The 20,072-nt window shown below is 38.9% G+C and overlaps 1 protein-coding gene across 6 annotated transcripts in view; it reads right to left on the reverse strand.

Moving 5' to 3' along the window:
* Window positions 1-336: 336 nt before the first annotated feature.
* The window catches only part of NIN (ninein), a 57,382-nt gene continuing 37,646 nt past the window's right edge, over window positions 337-20,072 (reverse strand). For 4 of the 6 annotated variants that reach the window (XM_082761393.1, XM_082761397.1, XM_082761392.1 and 1 more), the window contains 9 exons: window positions 19,017-19,139; window positions 18,374-18,487; window positions 17,526-17,672; window positions 16,257-16,415; window positions 15,507-15,656; window positions 14,863-14,961; window positions 11,044-11,235; window positions 5,371-5,484; window positions 337-4,258 (listed from right to left, as the gene is read on the reverse strand). In XM_082761393.1, the coding sequence (XP_082617519.1) occupies window positions 4,049-4,258; window positions 5,371-5,484; window positions 11,044-11,235; window positions 14,863-14,961; window positions 15,507-15,656; window positions 16,257-16,415; window positions 17,526-17,672; window positions 18,374-18,487; window positions 19,017-19,139 (1,308 nt within the window). In that variant the 3' untranslated portion in view covers window positions 337-4,048. Of the gene's footprint in view, window positions 4,259-5,370; window positions 5,485-7,805; window positions 7,938-11,043; window positions 11,236-14,862; window positions 14,962-15,506; window positions 15,657-16,256; window positions 16,446-17,525; window positions 17,673-18,373; window positions 18,488-19,016; window positions 19,140-20,072 lie in introns of those variants that run through there. The other 2 variants (XM_082761395.1, XM_082761396.1) reach the window with 2 other exon arrangements.

Raw genomic sequence — 20,072 nt, forward strand, 5'->3', positions numbered from 1 at the left:
TATACTTATAACTTGTACTGTGAAGGTGGATAATTCGTATGTGAGGTGAGGGCAGGGTGTGCTCTGACGTAAACCTCGCTCGCTGCCCATCAGTTTTTTTACCCATTAAACAGCTTTATGCTCTCATAATGGAAAAAAGCGACCTTTTGATACTGTGGTGTGTTCGTAGGTATCCTGTAGGTCCATACACATTGATCACAGTATTGTAGGTACTGCCTGAAACACCTACAGCTTGCATGGGAACATAGCAAACTATTGGCATATACAATCACATTCAGATAAAAAAATAAAAATAAAAATAAAAATAAAAAAAACACCACACACAGGGATCGTACAGTCATTTATTTATTTATTTTTTTTACATTCATTATAAATAACATGTAAGTTGGTTCATCTTTCAGTTTTACATGATGTCGAAAGGACAATATATTACACTGGAACAAAACATAATAGAAAATATATACAATTGTTCTCGTTTATACACAACACGGCAACAATGACAGCATCTGACACAGCACAGGAGACCTAACAGGTAAACGATGGAAAACCTGAGAGAAAGTAAAACTTTTTTTTTTTTACTTTTGCTGAAAGTAAACTAGGGCATTTGACTCCTGACAGGTCCACTGTCCCCTACTCTACCTTACATATAATCTGGCTAATATTATGTATATTACAACCCTTTACTTCCATCAGAATTCAAAGAATTCAGTTTTATTTCTTTGTATTTAAAGTGGTAATTTGAGAATATGAACCTTTGTGTCATCCTAAATCGACACACAGCATGTCCACCCGTGTGAATTCAGTACGGGTAAATTTAACTCAGGCATATACCGCCACTGCCTCTCCCTCCTCCTCTCCCCCAAATCCCAACCCTAGATATCTCTGTGCCTTTATTTTCACAGTGATTCACAAAGCAAGAGTTGAATGCTTTCAAAACACCTCCTGGTAATACAGTGGTTAACATCTTAATTGGTGAGACCTGTTGCAGGAACGCAGCCTAGAAATTCAGTGAGCTTTGACTGTCAGAATACCAGTAAATACTTTGGTATCTTTAAAACGCCTGTGCTGCGTAGGAGACACATTCACACACAAAAGACCACAAATGCTGAACATGTTTATATGCTTATTTTCAGTAGCTTTAATTTTGTAGAAGTAGCTGCTGACACAACGAACCAACAAGCAACACTACAGTCGCTGGCAAGCAGCGCTACCTTTCTCTGCGTTCCCTCCACTTGGGAAGGGATTGTCCTGAAAATTGTCCTGTAGCAACACAAACAGTACAGTACAGAAAGGCTGTAGTGTATGTAATCACAAAAGGCACTTCTGGGAATTAATTCACGCAAGTATTCCAGTGAAATTTGAGTTTTGTCTAAAAAATATTTACCATTTTCTTCTCCCTCCATCCTTCTACTTTCTCTTGTGTTTAGGTTAAATTTTTGAAGCTAAGTGAAAAAAAAGTAGTGACAGGGTTGGGTGAGAAAAGGAGAAGTCAAAATCCATTTTCTCTGCTTGTTCCTTATATTCCAATGATAATATCATATTTTGGCTTGTACTGTGCTCTAGAAATGGCTGATTAAAATCAAAACAAAACAAAAAAACAACTGGTAAATTCCAGGAGATTAAATGAATTGGGTAATTAGTCTAGCCTTTAAAATGAGTAATGTGAAATTAACTCCGCAGTAGCTCAAGTGAAGTACTCACTTATGTCAGTGTTCAGACTTTGGTCACATACAGAGCATTATTACTAAGTCTAGGTCACCATATGAAGGAGCGTTAAAATGTACTAGCTGATAATACGTACAGTCCTGATTATCTGAACCTCACCTATGTTTCCTGAAGTATTTTAAAACTTTGCTAATTTCTATAGCATAAGCATGATTTTAGCTCAACTACCATATTGCTAACACACAGCCCTGGTACCTGCACGCAGAGGTTTGTTATAACTGATACCAGTGATTAATGTAAAAAGAAGAAAGATCTCCCTACTTCAGATTTTGAAAGCAAGCTCCAATTTATGCCAATGCAATTTGTCAAAGTGACTTGTTTTTGCAGCCTGTGAAAAATGGGATATGTAAATCTCTGAGATTATGCAGACAAATAAACATCACAGGCTTTTAGAATAGCAGAGTAGTGAAATAATTTAAAAGGATTTTGTGTTACTCTAAGGTATTCCATTACTGGATTTCCATTTCCACTACACTGCTTGCATAAAGGGATGGAGGAGGAGAAGGGAGAAGAGGAGGTCGTATGCAGTATGTATAGTTGAGTCTGTCAACCCTCCAAGCGGCAGGTAACCCTTTAGACATGGAGGGCATCCCCTACAGCCACATGCTAGTCAGTACCAAGCGAAAATAATGTTCAATAGGTTACTCAACAGCTTGCAGGCAGTCTAATCCCAGAGTCTGGGAGACATCTGGCTCATTACAAACACTATTTTAAGTGTCACCTTGCTAGTGGTCCCAGAGACAAAGAACCTCGCCCTCTTCCTCTGCAACCACGATGATGCATACGTAAAGAGGTCCAGTTTCAAGTATTGCCAGCATGGCCCCTTGCACCAGTTTTATGTACGCTGCTTCAGTGTGACTTACTGCTGGAGGCAGGGCATTTGGAGGGAGGGCTAGCCTCTCCTTCAGACTGTTAGTAGTAGTAATGGATTATATACAAGCTTGAGCATGCAGGCTCTTATTCAGCTATTTCTTGTTGCACTTGCATTTCCCTAGCCTCATAAACTCATCACTTAGGAGGTATTACAGATCATTACAAACCTGGATGCTCTTCAGCCTCCACAACTACAACACTACTGCAGGTTTGTCTGGGAGTATTGAGGTAATACTCAACCAGTTTGGTGTATCCTGCTCTTCTTAATGCATGCTTATCTTCATCTAGCGACACTAATATCCACATGTATTATATTGAAGGAAAGTAATATAGGCTATTATTCCCTGAGTTTTTTTGTATTCACATCAAATATGTTTCCTCACAATTAATTACAAACGTAGATTCTGTATCAGGACTTAGTACAAACGACATACCTTCCTAAATCATCACTCACGTCAAACGGAACTCTGCTTAAGTGGCAAAAGTTCACATCTGCGAGGCCTAAAGACAGGATTTCACTGAAGAAATCGCCCAAATCCCCCTCTTCATTCTTCTGCCAGCTGCTTAATAAACATACTCCACTGCTTTACTCCATTTACAAGTTATATAAACTCACTTCTTCACTTCTGTGTAGCGACTCTTCCATTGTTTAGCATAACTAATTTCCACACACAAAAAATTAAGGCCTTTGCAATTTTTAAGTTGTCTAGCAGCACAGTTTAAAAAAAAAAAAAAAAAAAAAAAAAAAAGCAGTAGTCTTTATTTGCCATCTGGGAAATTTCTTCTGATAAAATACGGTTATGCTTAGTTGGATGTGGTAGTCTATTTACATATTTTAATATTTTTGTTTCCTTTTTTTTTTTTTCTTCTGAGCTCTGCAGAAAAACAGCCATGAAGAAAAATCCAGATGCCTAATGCATAAGGTGGAGCATATTGCTTTACAGAAACTAGAACCAGATTGCAGGATAGAGATGACAACAGTAAAGTCTTGCTTTCAATAGCAATTACACTGACAGTGTTCAAGACTGACCCGTCAATATGACTACATTTGGGCCACGAAGTACCCTAGAAAATGAAAAGAATTTTAAAGTTTTAATTCAATACCACAAGTTTGCATTAGACATTGGCTTCAATCTAGATAGATACAACCAAATCAGTAAATTCAGAATTTGTATTTTAAATGAAAACCAAAGTATCAAAATAAGTTAACCTAGAAAAACATCTGTATTTTTAAATACCAAAAATTACTTTTAGGCAAAATTTAGCAGAAAAATAGTGTGGGAATAAACAAAAGATCTGTTGGCAGTGTCTGGTTTGGGATTTAGCTCTGCCATCTCCTTGGAGGCATCTGTTAACTAAAATTCACCAGTAGAAAAGGCAACATAGTGAAAAGCTGAAATATTAACATTTCAGTAAAGTGCATGGGATTGTGGCATACTTAATGGCTTTGCTATGACCTTAACTCGGATGCTGAACTAAAAGCTGGGGACGCCAAGTTCTTTACGATTTTATTGAGGTTGGCAATTTTTTCTTCTAGTAAATAGTTTTTCTTTTCAGCAGTTTTCTGGCGCTGTTCTGTCATCTCCAAAGCCTTCAGCAGTTGTGCATTCTCAACATAGAGATCCTTGACCATTGCATCTGCTTTAGTGTTCTTGGAAAGCTGAATAGTGGATGAAACACAATTACTCAGCAAATGAATGAAACACAATTACTGTGAATGAAACGCAATTACTCAGCAAATTAAAAGCAAAAGAAAAATTAAGAATAATTAAAAGCAAGAACAGCGCTGGGAATATAGGTAATGTGTTCATTGTAATATATTAAAGGAAGACAGCCCACCCATTCATGCTATTTTCATTTGTTAAAAACTATATATTTGTGAAGTCCTCATGGATGCTGTGAATGTTTTGAAACCAGAAAGACTTTGTGAGGATCTTGAAAGCTCGTGCAGATGTCAGAGTGCTTCAAATGACTTGTCTTTCAGATAATTACTGCTTTACAGCATTTGTCCTCTGAAGACAGATCAACTTCACACACCCCGTGATCCCCCAGAGATATTTCCACAGAGGTTTGGACTGCCAGCTCCCCCTGTAAAATCGGGGAGAGCACCTAGTGCTTGTCTGCATGCTTTTGGGAACAGCCCTTTAGCAGAAGGCCCTGTCAGTGTAGCACTTCCTTAACATGAGAGAGGAGACTGTACCTCAGTAGAAAATAGATATTCTCCCCACTGTTATCATGTCACGCCTTCCTAAGAGTTCAGAAGCCAGCTTTTCCTATGCTCCTGGAAACTCCTGAAGAAGGCAGACCAGGGCAAGAATGGAAACCCCAAAATCACATCAAGCAAAGGGTGTAATGGGGCAGAGGATGTGGGAAAAAATCCGTATTGTACACTAATCCCATCTGTATTCTTCAGGAAATTCGCTTTCCTCCTTTTTTAAGCAACTTTTCTAGTTAAAATACTTGGCCCAAATTTGGCGTTTGTTTCCCAGCTTTAAGTGTATCAGCATACCAAACATGCATGGCTGTCGGGATTAACGATTAATGAATTAATGATTAGTGAGAAATAAATAAATAATGATTAGTGAATACTGTCCCAGTTTGGATTTTGGGGAAGTTTGGGGCAAATATGCTCTACTGTAGCTCAGATGCATTAAAAGAGAAAGGAAAACTCCTTTAAATTTCTTTTCAGCAAGAATGATTTGGCGGCTTTCGCTCGCCTAGTTGTTTACAGAAGCAGTGGGGAAGAGCTGGGAAAAGAGCAAGAATGCTTACTTGTTCTTTCAGCTGATTTACTTTATCTTGGAGAAGCCTCTTCACAAGCCTCAGTTTCTGTTCAACATCCATCATGCGTTCTTCCATCATTTTCAGAAGCTGCTCATGACCCCCCTGGAAAGCAATAAGAGAATCAGTTAATGATGAGCTGTTCCCATTCACCAGTCTTCTTTCTTTCACTTTATGCGTAAGAAAAAAGTTGGCAATCCACGCTTGAGTCCATTTTAAAGAGTCAACTAAGTTATTAAAAAGCTCGTGGAAGCAAAATTTTATGGCAACATTTAAAGGACATTCACAGCATTAATGGATTTTTCCAAATCTAAGTTATATTTTAGATTATTAGATCTAAGACAAATTGATCTAAAATTCTAATTTCCATCTGGTCTGTGCTAATTAGATCTGGATCGCTTCCTTTCCTTGTTTTTAGGTGTTGCCATATACCTGCTGAACGTGGGAGACAATACCAATCAAATTTGTAGTGACTTTAGGGGTAAAGAAAAGGAAAAAAGCGATGGCATAATGGCATCACTTTGTGCAACTCTTCTGTGCCAAAGACCCCTCAAAATGGAATAATATCTTAAAAAAGTAGGATGCTATTATCCCAAACTTGTTTTTTACTTTCTTCAGATTAGTTATAGACAGATAATCTGAATACTCTAGCATGCTTTTGCTGTTTTCCTTCAGTGAAGTGATGGACAATATAACTAAGAGGATAACTCATTGTCATGAGAGCACCTGTTACACCAGGCGTTGAGTGAGGTTTTCCCAAATAAATCAAAAACATCAGGAACTATAAGGAGTTAGAATCCGCTTCCCAACAGTCATTGTCTTCCTATTGATGCTAATGCTAGGAAGTCATCTGAGCAGATTACCTTTGAGAAAGCACTAGCCTCCCTAAAACAAAACACCTTCAAAACCAAAGTACCTTCATATTTCTGGGGGCAGAATGAATGAAAAAAACCCTGAGGAAGGAGACCAGTTCAAGAAGTTGGTTGTTCATCTAAACCACTGTAGGAAGATCCTCTTGAATTGAGGGATGTCCACTCAACATACTATTTGTTGGAACACCAGAAACTCTTTAAGGCTTTGTGTGGGGTTATACAAACACTTTGCTTGTAAAAAAGTTGGAAAAAAGTTGCAGAGAGCTGTACAGAAAGCAGTTTTAAAGTGTTGCTGGACAGGAGATGGTTCCAGGTTAATAAAAGTACTACTAAGCAGAATTTGCAAGGGACTTTCTAAACAAATTATCTTCAGCTATCTTTTGTAATTTGATTGGAATTCAAAAATGTGGCTGAACATCACATTTCTTACTGGTTACAGGAGCTTTGAGGGAGTAGTTCAGTGGAATCTAAGAATTAGTGGTCTCAACGTCTGTGATCCTTGTTGTTTGGCTTAAAGTTAATTTGAGAAGGTTCTGCCTGATTTCATATTATTGCATGTTTAAAGGGAAAAGCCAGCTCAAACATTAACTTTAAGGTCATTAAGATAAGCAAAAGGATCATTGAAAGGAAACAGCTGAAAAGGTTCATGGCTCCCAACAAGAAAAAACATAGGTCTTAAAGCAGTGTTGGTAGACCTCAAATTACTAGGGAAAAGAAACGTCATTTAATCTAGTAATTTGAGACCAAAGAAAATCAGTAAGGAATGCCATCAGAGGGGAAAAAAAGGCTGTTAATAATTTTCCCCTTTTCTGGAACTATTTTTACTTTATGGTCACAACAGAAAGATATGTGAATGTGTTCTGGAAGTTTTCTCAAATTTGCGTGTACATCTGCTGGGGAAGGAGCATATCTGCATGTAAGTATATCCCATGCTACAAATCTTTCCCAGAAGTCATAGAATAGAACCACAGGATGGTTTGGGCTGGAAGGGACCTCACAGCCCATCGAATCCCAGCCCCTGCCAAGGGCAGAGACCCTTGCCCCCAGCCCAGGCTGCCCCCAGCCCCATCCAGCCTGGCCTTGGGCAGCCTGCACCAGGGTCTCACCGCCCTCAGTGTGAAGTCCTGATAAAATAATCCTCAATAACAATGACATTGTCTAAATTTGTTAATTCTTCATCATAAAGCTGAGACTATTGATACTATTAAGACAGGAGACATTATGTTTAAAAAAATTTTATTTTTCATTTACATCAAAAAATGTCATCTCTCCCTGTTAAAAAGTTTATACATCTTTTACAAAAATGCAGTATAAATACCTCAGATTTTCTTCAAGTCTCATATAAAATTAATACCATTTGAGAAAAATAGTCTCTTTCCCCGCTGAACAAATCCACATTTTAAATAACATAAATAGAAATGATTTGTAACAAATTAAAAAGGGCAGCTTATGAACTTTCACAAAATAGCTTCTAGACAAATAAATAGGAAATAACACTGTGAAGACTTTTTTTTTTTTAGAAAAAAGCACAACATTTGATCCTCAAGTTTCTCAGCTTATGCCAGTTCATGTGTTTGTGTGTGTTTATCATGGTAAGGAATGAGATCATAAGCAGCCAAGCTGTCAGAGGTGCCCGATCCTCCTGTAGGAATCTGCATGCACTGCTCGCTGCTCCGGTAGCAAGGCCTAGAGAAAGAAGGCAAGTGGGATACTTCACCCTGATATCCAGATTTTCTTTTAAATATGTACGTTTACTTAAAGCAAACCACCGATACAAGCTAAGCAAGCAACACAAGACATAAAACACACACAAGAAAGCATGCAGAGTATCACATATTTCTCTGAATACTCGTATTAGCGCTACACAAATGCAATTAAGGAAATATTCAGGATGCATTTCCTAGACGTAAGGTCTCTGAAGAGGGTTTATCCACATTTTTGGGGGATTAAGATCAATAACAGTAATTAAGTGCAATTAGCAAAGCAGTTAAGTTTCTCAAGAGGGAATTATCTGCTGCTATATGTGTCTCACAGATTGCCAAATAGCATTTGTGAAAAATGCAGTCCAGCTGACCTCCTTTGAAAACTTGCTTGCATTTCTATTTTAAACTTAGTCGCAAGTCTTTTCTTGAGACAGAACAAGCTGTTGGGTCGGAGGTTATTTGAGTTTTCAACTTAAGACCAGAATAAGGGGGGAGTTGAGCAACTCAAAGTACTGGGAACAAAAATAGTGATTAGCAGAGGCTGTAAGGGAACTCGGGAAAACCTTGGGTCACTAACAGGCCCACAGCTCTAGTTATTGAGCAAGGAAAGGGAGAAGGGAAAGGGAAAAGGAGTGCAGCAATTGCTACTGTGCAACAGGGATCACAGCACTAGGCACAGCAGGCACAGTCATCTGTAATTCAGAAGAGTGCAGACAGGTCACCACAGGAGAAAAGGCCCAGGAGTTTTATTTTGGTGAAGCTTGAATTGTAACCTTGGTGGATAACAGCTAACACTGACTGTCATACAAATGAGAACACAGACCACCACAATCAGAAAGCAAATGGAAGTTGCAAAGCATGAGGACACAGGAATTCCAAAGAGGAGGATAACTTGGGATACCTGAACGAAGAAAGCTGCAAGGTGCAAAGCAGTAGCAGCAAAACTAGGTAGTTAAATTCACCTAGTAACATGGACAACCTGACATTGTACTCACTGGTGAAAGGATGACGAAGAGGGATTAGGGTGCAATTTTTCAACATGCTAAAGGGAACATTAAAATGGACATAAGCTCAACTAGATGTTAACCCTAGAAATCAGGGCCATACAATCATTTAGACTGGAAAAGATCTTTAAGATCATCTGGTCCTTCCTTTAACCTGGTACTGCTGAGTCCACCACTAAACTACATCCTTAAGCTCTACACCTACACGTTTTCTGAAGACCTCCAGGGATGGTGACTCAGCTGTTTCCCTGGGCAGCCTGTCCCAAGACTTCACAACCTTTTCAGTGAAGGTATTTTTCAAGATATTTTTCCTAATATCCAGCCAATGATAGTGAAGGAAAAAAAAAGAATCAATGAGAATTAAATGAAGATGTGCTTAGAGAAATGTTTTAGTTTGTCTCAGCTTAAAGTACTGACAAATTTAGCCTTTTTTAATTGCTATAGAATGCATGTTTAACGATTTTAGAGAGTTATGTAGTACAGCTCATGAAAACAGCTGTAGGAGACGTAAACTGGGAGCTTGTTGATACCCATTCACTTTAAGCAAAAATCAATATAAAAAGAAAAAGTTAAAAGGATTAAGTATATTGACAGCAAATACTTGCAAAACCTCTCTAAAAGGATTTTTAACTTTATGAAACCTTCTAGGATAAAAGGTTTTTACAGGAAACATAAGCAATGCATCTGTAGAACTACGAGTTCCAGGATGTGACTAGTTTGCAAATTGTTTCTCAGGCTTTCAGAGGCAAAATTACAAAATGACTCCTAATGCAATTCACAGCCCATTCATTTGCAGATGCTACTGCTGTAAGATGGCTTTTATTGATTTCAAAATTAAACTGCATGCTCTGCTTTCTAGTGTATGCGACCAAGCACATTAGCCTGTGGTAATGCATTTCCATCAGCTGAAAGTGAGAGAACCTTATAATTGCTTTTTTCCTTATCCTATATTATTTGCTGCTAAGCTCCTTTTTTTGAGGGAGAAGCATTCAATTTAATGTCTTTATTAAAAATAAAATCTTACTCCAAGTTTTGTAGGCTTTAGAAACTATTACTGTATATTCTTTCTCCATAACTTTTTTCAAAAATATCCTATTTATGGCATGATGGTATGATTATGCATGGTCAGAGGTTTTTGAACTTCAGTCTTGAACTTTGTTATACATATATATTTTTATTTATATTTTATAATGCAACAACCCAGTGTAAAATGTAAAGTTTTTTTTTTTTCTGCTAACAGATTAAGAAACTTGTATTTCTAATAAAAACAGTGTTTTATCTTTTCATATAAGATAATACAACTTGATTGTAAGACATATGGCCAGAGCTGAGGCTTTAGAGATCTGGATACTTTCTGAAGAAACAAGTCATTTGTCAAGCCTAATTAAAATCTTATTTTCTTATGGGAAATGCAACATTTTCTACCAGAGCTTATTACTACTCTTACCTATAAGCTTCTTACCTATAACTTAACACGTTAAAATATTAGAAGTGATTCAGCCCAACATGCTGAATGACTGTATTCTTCCTTGGAATTAGATTGTTTTCCTTCAGAAATGCCAAATGATGAAGTCTCTGTATAACAGGAACAGTGTTGTCCAAACAATGTCCTGTCATGACCAAATAATGCAGATGGGCTGACCCTATAAAAGGGATTACTTGTTTGTATTATGCTCTACTACATCTGACAGTAGGATTCCTTCTGACAGGAACTGCCAAAACGGATGTTTTATAGTTGATGTATATATGATGTTGCACATGTAGTGTGTTTTTCAAGACAATGGTTCCAGACATGGACAGTAGGTAAAGAAAAAACTAAAAACACTGCACACCGATCAGAAAGAGAAAAGCCAGTTGAATGTGGATAGGAGTGATTTTATTTCAAGAAGGGGGCGTCAGAAATGAGCTATGGCTTAAGCTAAATATGCTAAATGTCAAAGATGTACAAAACAAACCTTTGTTAGGATGAATTTTAATTTTTGAACTGGCATAAACAGAGAATGGATCTCATCCAAATGAAAAAAAACAGTCAGCTAACTGAACACCCTTCTAAAGTTATAACCTGCAGAGAAACGAGGGCTTTACCTGTTGCATGTTTGTTTCAGAGGGTCTGCTTTCAAGTTCTTCCTGAAGACGCTGACTCCTCCTCTCTGCTTGTAGTAGCTGGTGTTGGAGCTGCAGGAACTGGTCCTTGGGCACCACGGCACAGCCTTGCTGCTGGAGCTCCCAGGGGTGCGGCGGCTGGCTAAGCATCACGCTGCTGCTGGAGTGTAGCATCTGAACAGCAAAACACATCGCCATCAGCAGAAAGCAGCACTGCAGTTCACACAAGGTGTTTTTCAGAGTTTCTTTTGCACGATACATGGTTCACTAGACATCAGCTTAGTCTTAAATAATTCCTTGTACACGAGAGAAACAACCCTGAAGTCAGAAACAGAAGCTAAAACTCCTCTTTCCAATGGAAAAAATGCCTCTCTATGTGTAGTTCTACAGCTGAAGTCTAAAGGAGAGTGAACTTTGATTCATAATTTCAGACCTGAACTATAATTCACTGAATTTCTGATAAAATCATGTCAAACTTAAACGGGCCTGTGGTGAGCTTTAACTTGAATATTCCTTTTTAATTCTCACCTTGATCTTAGCAACTCTTTCAAAATAGTGTCTAGTTACAAATAAAAGCACTAGCACGAGGCAGGCTGTTGTCCAGCAGTGCTGCTCATTTTTAGTCTTTAATTTAAGATGGAGAGATAAGTTCCCTATATAGAAAACTTGTTTTCCTTTTGTGTATGGTAATTCAAGTAATTTCATGCTGTCTGCTACATTATATTCAAAATTCAGTATTTAGTATCCCATACACCTTTATGTTCACTACTGTAGAAATTTCAGCGCATTTTATGATTTTCATTTAGAGCCACACCACAAGCAGAGCTTGATAGAAATTCTGGAGTCCTAAGTGACTGTGCTGCATAAGCAAGTGTACCCAGAGGGGCCCTTGAGAGATGCATGCATGCAGTAACCTGAAGTAGTTTAATTCCCAACTTAAGTCTTGCCTTCGTTAAGAAAGTTACTGCATGTACCAAGTCTGTTATATAAAAGGCAGTTATTGCCAACACAGAGTTTGCACATACTGGGTGTCCTTTGTGAAGTTATAACAAAAAAAAAGCTTCTGTAGCAGTACAACGAGGCCACTCACATGTAATAATTCACATTCATAATCATCCTTGCTGTAGCAAAAAGAGCATTTAAGAACAGACTTGTTCGAAAAGGTTTAGCTTTCCCACATCTTTTAGTTAAGTGCTGCTGCCAGGCAATGCCATGACAGTTACTGGGTGAAAATGGGTAGAGAAGTCAGGCACTTCTGGAATTACCTCACTATAGTAGCATTGTAATTAGAAGAGACAGATAAACTATCCCAGAATTAGATGAACTTTTGTACAATATTATGAATAGAAATTGTGTGATTTTTCCAAACTACAATAAAATCCAGGTAAGACTATCTCAGAGCTGTAACGAGTCATAATACTAAAAAATCCCCTTAAACTACACAGTAAAACCCCTGATGTTACAGGCAAGCCATTTTGCAGCTTGAATTTGCATAAGATTAATGCTTTCTTCCTGTAAAGATCATTCTTCCTGTAAAAGTCATTTAACCGTATCATAAAATTCTCCCTCATTATCTCATAACCATTACTCTGGTCCCTTAGGAAAAGGTATGTGAGACTATGTTAGTGGTATTACTTTTCCTTTCGCAAATGCTGTAATTAAGGGCTCAATTAGTAACCATAGTTCAATTATTGAGTTCATCTATAATGGAATCAACTGTAAGCATTTCTCGTAATGGTGTAGTTTTGGTATCAGGGGTACTGCTCTAATGTAGACATAGTATTGGCCTGTTTGAAGTGTGGTAATGTCAGTGCCTGGCCATGTTAGTGTCTGTTCACCTCTGCTGGCCCAAGTAAATAGAATATAAACTTAAATATTATAAATATTTTAAAAATACTTTAGAAAATACAACTTTTTTTAAAATCTGTTAGTAGGTTCTCCTGAATCAACTTGTCAGCAAAAGAACAGGTCCTTTGCAGGCTATGTAAATAATGAAATTTCAGTGGAATTTGTTTAGGGTTTCATATGATGCTGGTATGATGTTGTAAAACACACGAGTAACTAATGAAAGTGCTGATGAAACAATCAATAAATGTTAACAACATCTTCAGAACAAATACTGGTGGCATAGTTAATGAAAACAATGTATTTTGCCATATTCAGTTGTGGAAGGAAGTAAAACAGTAATGAATTTGCTAGACTATTAGGGTGAGTGCGGTCACATATCAGGTATTAAGGAAACGTTTGTCTGGTCAAAAAGCATGCAGGATGTCAGAGGTAAACATGAGAACACCTTCAAGCCTCACAGGCATTGGGTTAGAAGGAAGGGGTTGAGCCACTTTTCATTTTCTTACGATCAGTTTAATTCTTTGGGATGCAATTGGTCTTTTCTCGATTTTCACAGTAATGCCTTACAAACATGCAGCTTTTTGCCTGCAGAATCAAATCACAGAAATGTGCTAGCCACACCAAATTAGGGCAGCTATCAAAGAACACTACTAAAATGAATAGTGGCTTCTTTGCTTAAGAGACACATGGAATAGAAATCCATAAAAGACAACGTGTTTTCTCCATGCTATGGTAGTACATTGAAAATGATTGCTCTACCTTCGCACACTATTTCAGAAAGAGAACTGCACCCTTCTCTGCTAGTTCCAACCACTGAGCTCTAGACAGGTTAGCCATGAACAAAAGGAGAACAGGCACAAAAGAGAAAGTTAGAAGTCAAAGCGTTAAGTGAATGTTATACACACCTGTTGGGAAAATGTTATCAGAAGTAACAAAAATCCTGCATGTGTGAAATACAAAGTTTTGGGAGGAAATGCAATTCCACACTTGATGTTTGTACTGAAGGATTTAAGTGTCTGGATTTTTCCCAAAGCATATTTAAGAACACATAAAAGCACAGGATATAAAAACGAGTCAGTAACTCGTCAAGATCTCATCTTTTGTAATTGAGTTAATAATTTTACAGCTAAATTGCATAATATATTCAGTATAACATGTTTCCCATTCACTCACTTGATGAGATATTTTTAACAGTGTTGTAAAAGTCTCATCTAGAAGATACTTTAATTTATGGAACATGCCAAAGCTTTGATGGGGTTAAGTTATGTTTTAGACTCAAATACAGACAAAGTCGCAGAGACAGCTCCCAGGTCAGTCCTGACCACAGGGGATACAGCAACTTTAGTTAAACATTTCTGTTCCTGTAACCAGGATCACCTAAGAATTAAGCAGTTCCCATAACATACAATTCATCTCCAGCAACACCAGACAAGCCTCCACATTTATGGGAGGCTTTTGAAGAGTCTCAACTGAAGTTTTCACTCATGCCTTTAGATTAAAAGCAAGTTGCATAAATTGTTATTTGATTATGCTGTAGATAAGCTAGCAAGGCTTCAGTCCACCAAATGATTCCCATAGTAAATAAGAACAGGTTTCTATGTTAAGAGCAGCATTATGCAAATATTAGTTAAGAAACTTGAGGTTACATGTTTCAGGAAGGAAGAGGAAAATGTTAGCCTTGCCTCAAGCACAGAAGCAAATTTCTTCACTATTTGACTTCTTATCAGATCTTACATGAATTATGATAAACCAGTTTACTTCATAGGAACTTGTTTGTCACACTACTATTGATCATAAAAGATGACATTATTATTATTAGAGGGGATCGATTCTTCTAGTTTCAATCAGTTTCCCCCTGAAGAGGATTTTTTTGTAAATAAATTCACAAATTCAGTGAGATAGCAATAAACCTCCCCACTACAGCCAGTACAGTCAACACCTATTGAACAGTACCTCCATTAACTGATCATCCAGCTTGACTTGCTTTTTTCTCAGCCCTTCATTTTCTGAGCTGGTTTCCAATTCATGTTCGAGAGAATTCATCTGGCTGATCTACGAAAGACAGGCAGTTTCCTTAGAAAGGCAGTAGTTTCACTTCATCTGCTGTGTTCAATATGCAAGTCATGAGTCATTGCACATCCAGACGATTCACGATTAAATGATTAAGTATTTGGACAAGCATAATGCTTTGTTAAAAGCTATGTCTAAGATAATGTTATACAGCGTGGCTGACAAAAGCATCAAATAATAGGTAGGGTAGCTGATTTTCAGTCTAAATGTGGTAATGCTAGCATGTGAGCATTGTGAGCTGCAGAGCACTTGGAAAGGCTGCATTTTTTTATTTTTATTATTTTTTTTTTTTTAATGTTTCCATGCTTCACCACTGAACTGTTTGTGCCAAGCAGAAGTCCTACAGCATACTGGCACTCCGACAGCCCCACCACAGAGGCACAGAGACCGTGGGCTCCTTGGGACAGGGATTTATAAAAAGACACGGAGCACAAAGCTTGGAGTAAAAGAAAATTACAGCTTTCCATCTCTGAGAGCTGTTGTGATACGCACAGCACTGACTCACATGTTTACCATCTGAAACTAACCTTCCTGTTTGCAGATGACAACTCCTTCTGAAGCTGTTCACACTCCCTCTTCAAGCTTAATTTCTCTTGCTCTATGGCTTTGACGATACCTGACTGGCTTTGATGTTTTTGGTGCTTCAGGGAAAGGATGGTGGATTCCAGCTGTCGGATCTAAAGAGACCAGAGATGAACAGATGTGGAAAGGCATTCCAAACCATTCAGAGCCTGCTTCACAATGGCATTTCCACTAGGTCAAAACTGACTTTGCACTGTGAGTCAATTGCATCTACTTCATCTACAATATCAAGTATCAATCTATGTCAGACTCATAACAGATTCTGGTAATTTTGACATTTTAGCTTCCAGCATCATGTCTTCCCTTCCCTCTCCCCTTAATCTGCCTAATACTGCAAGCTAAGAAATTAAACGTGAATAATGCTGGGAGTATGACGAATTTTATTTTATTTTTTTTAAGTGGTAATAACTAAAAGTTAGACCAAAATCTTAGAAGACAGGAGTTACCAAGATTTTCTTTAAAATGACCAGGGTTTTCTTTAAAAAAGAGCCATTGTTTGAACCATTGTAAGAGTGCCTGCCTACTTAGTGCAGGTAGGAAGGAAAGCCACCCCACGATGCCTTCTTTCTACTCAAGTTTCCACCCAAAACTCATGTCCAACATCCCTCTTCTGCACTACCCGCTGCAAAACAAGGATCATTGAGTCTTGCCTCATATCAGCAAGTGCCCTGGTGACGTGGGGGCACACAGATTACCTTCTCCCTGGCGAGGGCCAGGTCGGTGGTGGTGCTGTGGACCTCCCTCCGCAGCCGCTCGTTCTCCTGCCCGAGCTGCTCCGGCTCGTCCCGCTGCGACCGCCTCTGCTGCTGCTCCTGCGGCCCTGGGGAAGGCACAGCCCGCTCGAGGACCCGGTTCTTAAGACAGACAGAATTGCAGGGTTAGGCCTTAAACAAAGAAGCAGACATTTGCTCTCTTCAGGCGGGTTTTTAAGGCTTTCAGTAGCTGCAGACCAAAGGCACAGGATTCCCGGTTTCCCCCCAGCCTGGGCACCATTTTCCAATAAAACCCAACACGCTAATCACGGTGCAAAGCCAAGTGCTTCCCCAAGTGCTTCCCTCTGCTAAAATCACAGATACAGCCGTGTGCCAGCATGGTTACTGTGAGTGCACGCAGTTCGACAATGCAAAATGGCAATTTGCACTCTATTTCACAGCCTCATCAAGCAAATAATAGAACTCCATTATATATTATTCGGTAATAGCTGTAATTTAGTTCCTGTTGTATAATCCTGAAGCACTCTCTTCTCCATGTGGACATTAAATATTCCTTTAATTACATAGCAAACAAGCCAAATTAGTATCTGAATTCATAACACCAATCACGAGACTGCTGTCTGCAACCTCCTTCAGTTACAGTTCCTCATCAGCTGAGAAAGGCTGCTACAATACCACAATACCCTGCCTTTCAAAAACAAATTTCAAAATCAGACCTCCCTGTCAATTACTAGCTTTGTTGTTGATACACTTATAGTCTGTGTAAATTCATATTACCCACTGCTTTTTTGTATTTTTTTGGAAAAGATTTTTTTCTGAGGAAGAATAAAGACTCCTAGGACATGAATCATAGCCTGCCCTCACATTCAGATATTTTAGAAGTAAAAATCCGGTATACACATTACAAAACTACTTAGTCAACTATTTTAAAACTGAAAACTGAAACTGAATTCTAAAACAGAATCCATTAAATTAGGACTTTTTTGTACTCTTCTTCTAGTTGTTTTTATTGTTAGCTTCTTATAACTTGTGTTCACAAAAGAGTCAATAATTACACAATTCAGTCTACTTGCTCAGATCTGCAGCTCTATTTGTGTCCTTTTAGTGAGCAAGCTAACCCCCCAAAAAATAAAGTGGGCTACAGTGACAGGCTACAGAAGAGCAGCAACTAGCTGCTATTAAATTCCTAATCTGAATCTTTAAATTTGACAAGTGGAGTTGACCAAATTTGAGGCCCTTGAAGCCAGTTACCTTTTCATTGGCATTCTGCAGTTGCTTGTGTAAAGACATCACTTCTTGTTCAAGAGTTTCCTTCTCCTGCTGCGCCACCCGTAGGTCCGATTTCAGGTGGGACACCTGGAGGTTGGTGTTTTGCAGCGTTTCATCCAGACTCTGAACCTGTAAGGGGCAGGAACACAGCTTCGTGTTTGCTGTACCAAGACTTGTACCCCTCAGCCACCAAGCTCATAACATATGCCACAAATCACAGGGATTTGGCTGCTGCCTGTTGGAAGGGGTGAAGAAACCAGTGACAGCCCACCTCCTGAAAATGCTAAATGATTCCCTGAATTTCTGCTTGGAGTTAGCCACAAACTCTTAAACACAGCCAAAATACTGTACTCAGATATGCATTTTCCACCCCAGAACATTTCCTGTGATATGCTGGGAAAAGGAGATTCCTTTTGAGTTATTTATTCTTGGCAGCCCACGGCCCAGAAGAAACAAGGAGAGCCAAGCAAATGGCCATTTGTTCTCCTCCCTTGACTGTTAAGAAGCAAACCACCACAAGAAAGGAGGGAGCAGAATCTCTGTAGTGTTCTAGGGATCGCTGGGCTGAATGAATTGGCAAAGGGAACTTGGCTGTAGATGCAAAACAGCTTATTCCTGGGGGAAGGGGAGGGGAAAGAGATCTCATCATATTTAACAAGTTTCCTCTTGTCCTTTAAGAACGTCACTTTGAAAGCCCATCAAAGTGTCCATTCTTAGCTGCATGAAGCCTTTGAGCATATTAGGAGACGGCTGTTTTTAGAAAAAAAGAGCACTACAAGAGATTAAGAAATACTTTTGATTCGGGGCTATAACAAAACCCACTTTTATACCTTTTCTTGTGCGACTGTGAGCTGTGTTTTCAGGGTCTGACTCTGTTGTTCCCAGGACTTCTGTTCCTGCTTTAGGCTGCCGACTGCGTTCTCTAAGAAGCTTACTTTAGCTACCTAAAATAAGATTACATCGTTAAGCCCCAGCCGTTCAGGATCTTCTTTAACTCCATTTGACTTTGGGAGTTGAGCTAGATGGATTTACAGCTATGCAAAGAAAGTACAGGAAAGCAACAAAAAAAAAAAAAAAACTCATCTCCCTGCCCGAATCTCCACACAACAGGACCATTATTTATGGCACGCCGACTGCACTGCTCCAGTTCAGAGCTCCAATACATCAGAGCTGCAGTAAGTGCAAGAACACTGTCTTCCTTGTCCTGCTACAATATTTATATCCAGCCCTCTATTCCTTGCAATGTTTGGAATTTGCTACATAATCAAATTACAGTAAAGCTGTGCTCCAAAAGCTCTCTAAAAGCAGCAAGGGTAAAAAGGCGATGGCAATAAAGCCTTTATCTGGACTGAAGATAAAAAAAAAAAAAAAATCAATGTAGTTTTACAGGTTAGGGTGATGGAGATCAGGATTTAATAATTTTAGCAGCTTGTTACAGCATGTAGGAGTGACATGGGCCTGCAGTTGTCCTACCTTATCGATGCATCTGTTTAATTCCTCACTCAGGGCTTCTTTTTCTTTCAGCAGCTTTTCGTTTTTAGTGATCAAGCTAGAAACTTCATTTTGAAGGTCAGAGAGATCAGGACATCTGGGCAGCTGTGGAAAACAACTCTAAGTCAAGTTGCTGTGCTGTTTCTGAATTTTGCCTGCAAGTGTCACACGAAGCTTTCTCCCCTCCTCAGGGCCAAGCATCACGTTCCAGGCAGAGCAGAAAAGGTGGGAGCAGACTGAAAGCTGCTTCATGAGTGATCATACAAATACCACTCACAATCTGAGACACCCTTCCTGCAGGAACAGTGCTAAGGACACCAAAATCACCCTGCAATCCCTCAGATTTGTGTTAATGCTCCCGCGAATCACAGGCCAGCAAATGGATGCTGTGCCTCTTACCTGAGTTGTATTAGCATAAAACCCCTAATAGGATCTGCCCTCTGGGTTGCATGACACCAATTGCCATGAAAAGTGCACTTTCCATACACCTAATTTTCATTGTGTGCATTTATGGCATTTTTATTGCTTTATTTTTAAAATAACCATAACAGATTGGGAATTCTCCTTCCTGCAGCTCAATGTCAGTGTTCCTCTTATAACCTTGATGAGGTGAATAAGGTTTTGGATTTCTCCTTCCAAGGAAGGGGAAAAAATACCATACAGATGACTTCTGATCTCTTTCCCAGTTGACAGAGTGCTTTAGCTTAGTCTGCCTGCTCCTGGGTGATTTGGTCTCTGTTCAATCTTCTGTGTTTAATTACACTCAAGCCACAATTCACTGTACTGAATATGCCTCATCTGCTTTTGCTTTTTAAGACCATTATAAATACAAAGCATTAGGAACATCAAATGAGTGCTTTACTCTGAAGAAAATGACTTCGGCACCCTAATCAGGAGGGCTAACTCATTTGTGCCCTTCATTATCTATGATTATTAGCATGTATTTACAGCCAAATGAGCCATGCTTATATGGGCAACAGCCAAGTCCTCCAGGAAATTATCTTTTTAAGTTCTGAGCTATTGAAGCCTCCAGGTAGC

The sequence above is a fragment of the Aythya marila genome (genome assembly GCF_965140915.1).
Source record: "Aythya marila genome assembly, chromosome: 5".
NCBI lineage: Eukaryota > Metazoa > Chordata > Aves > Anseriformes > Anatidae > Aythya > Aythya marila.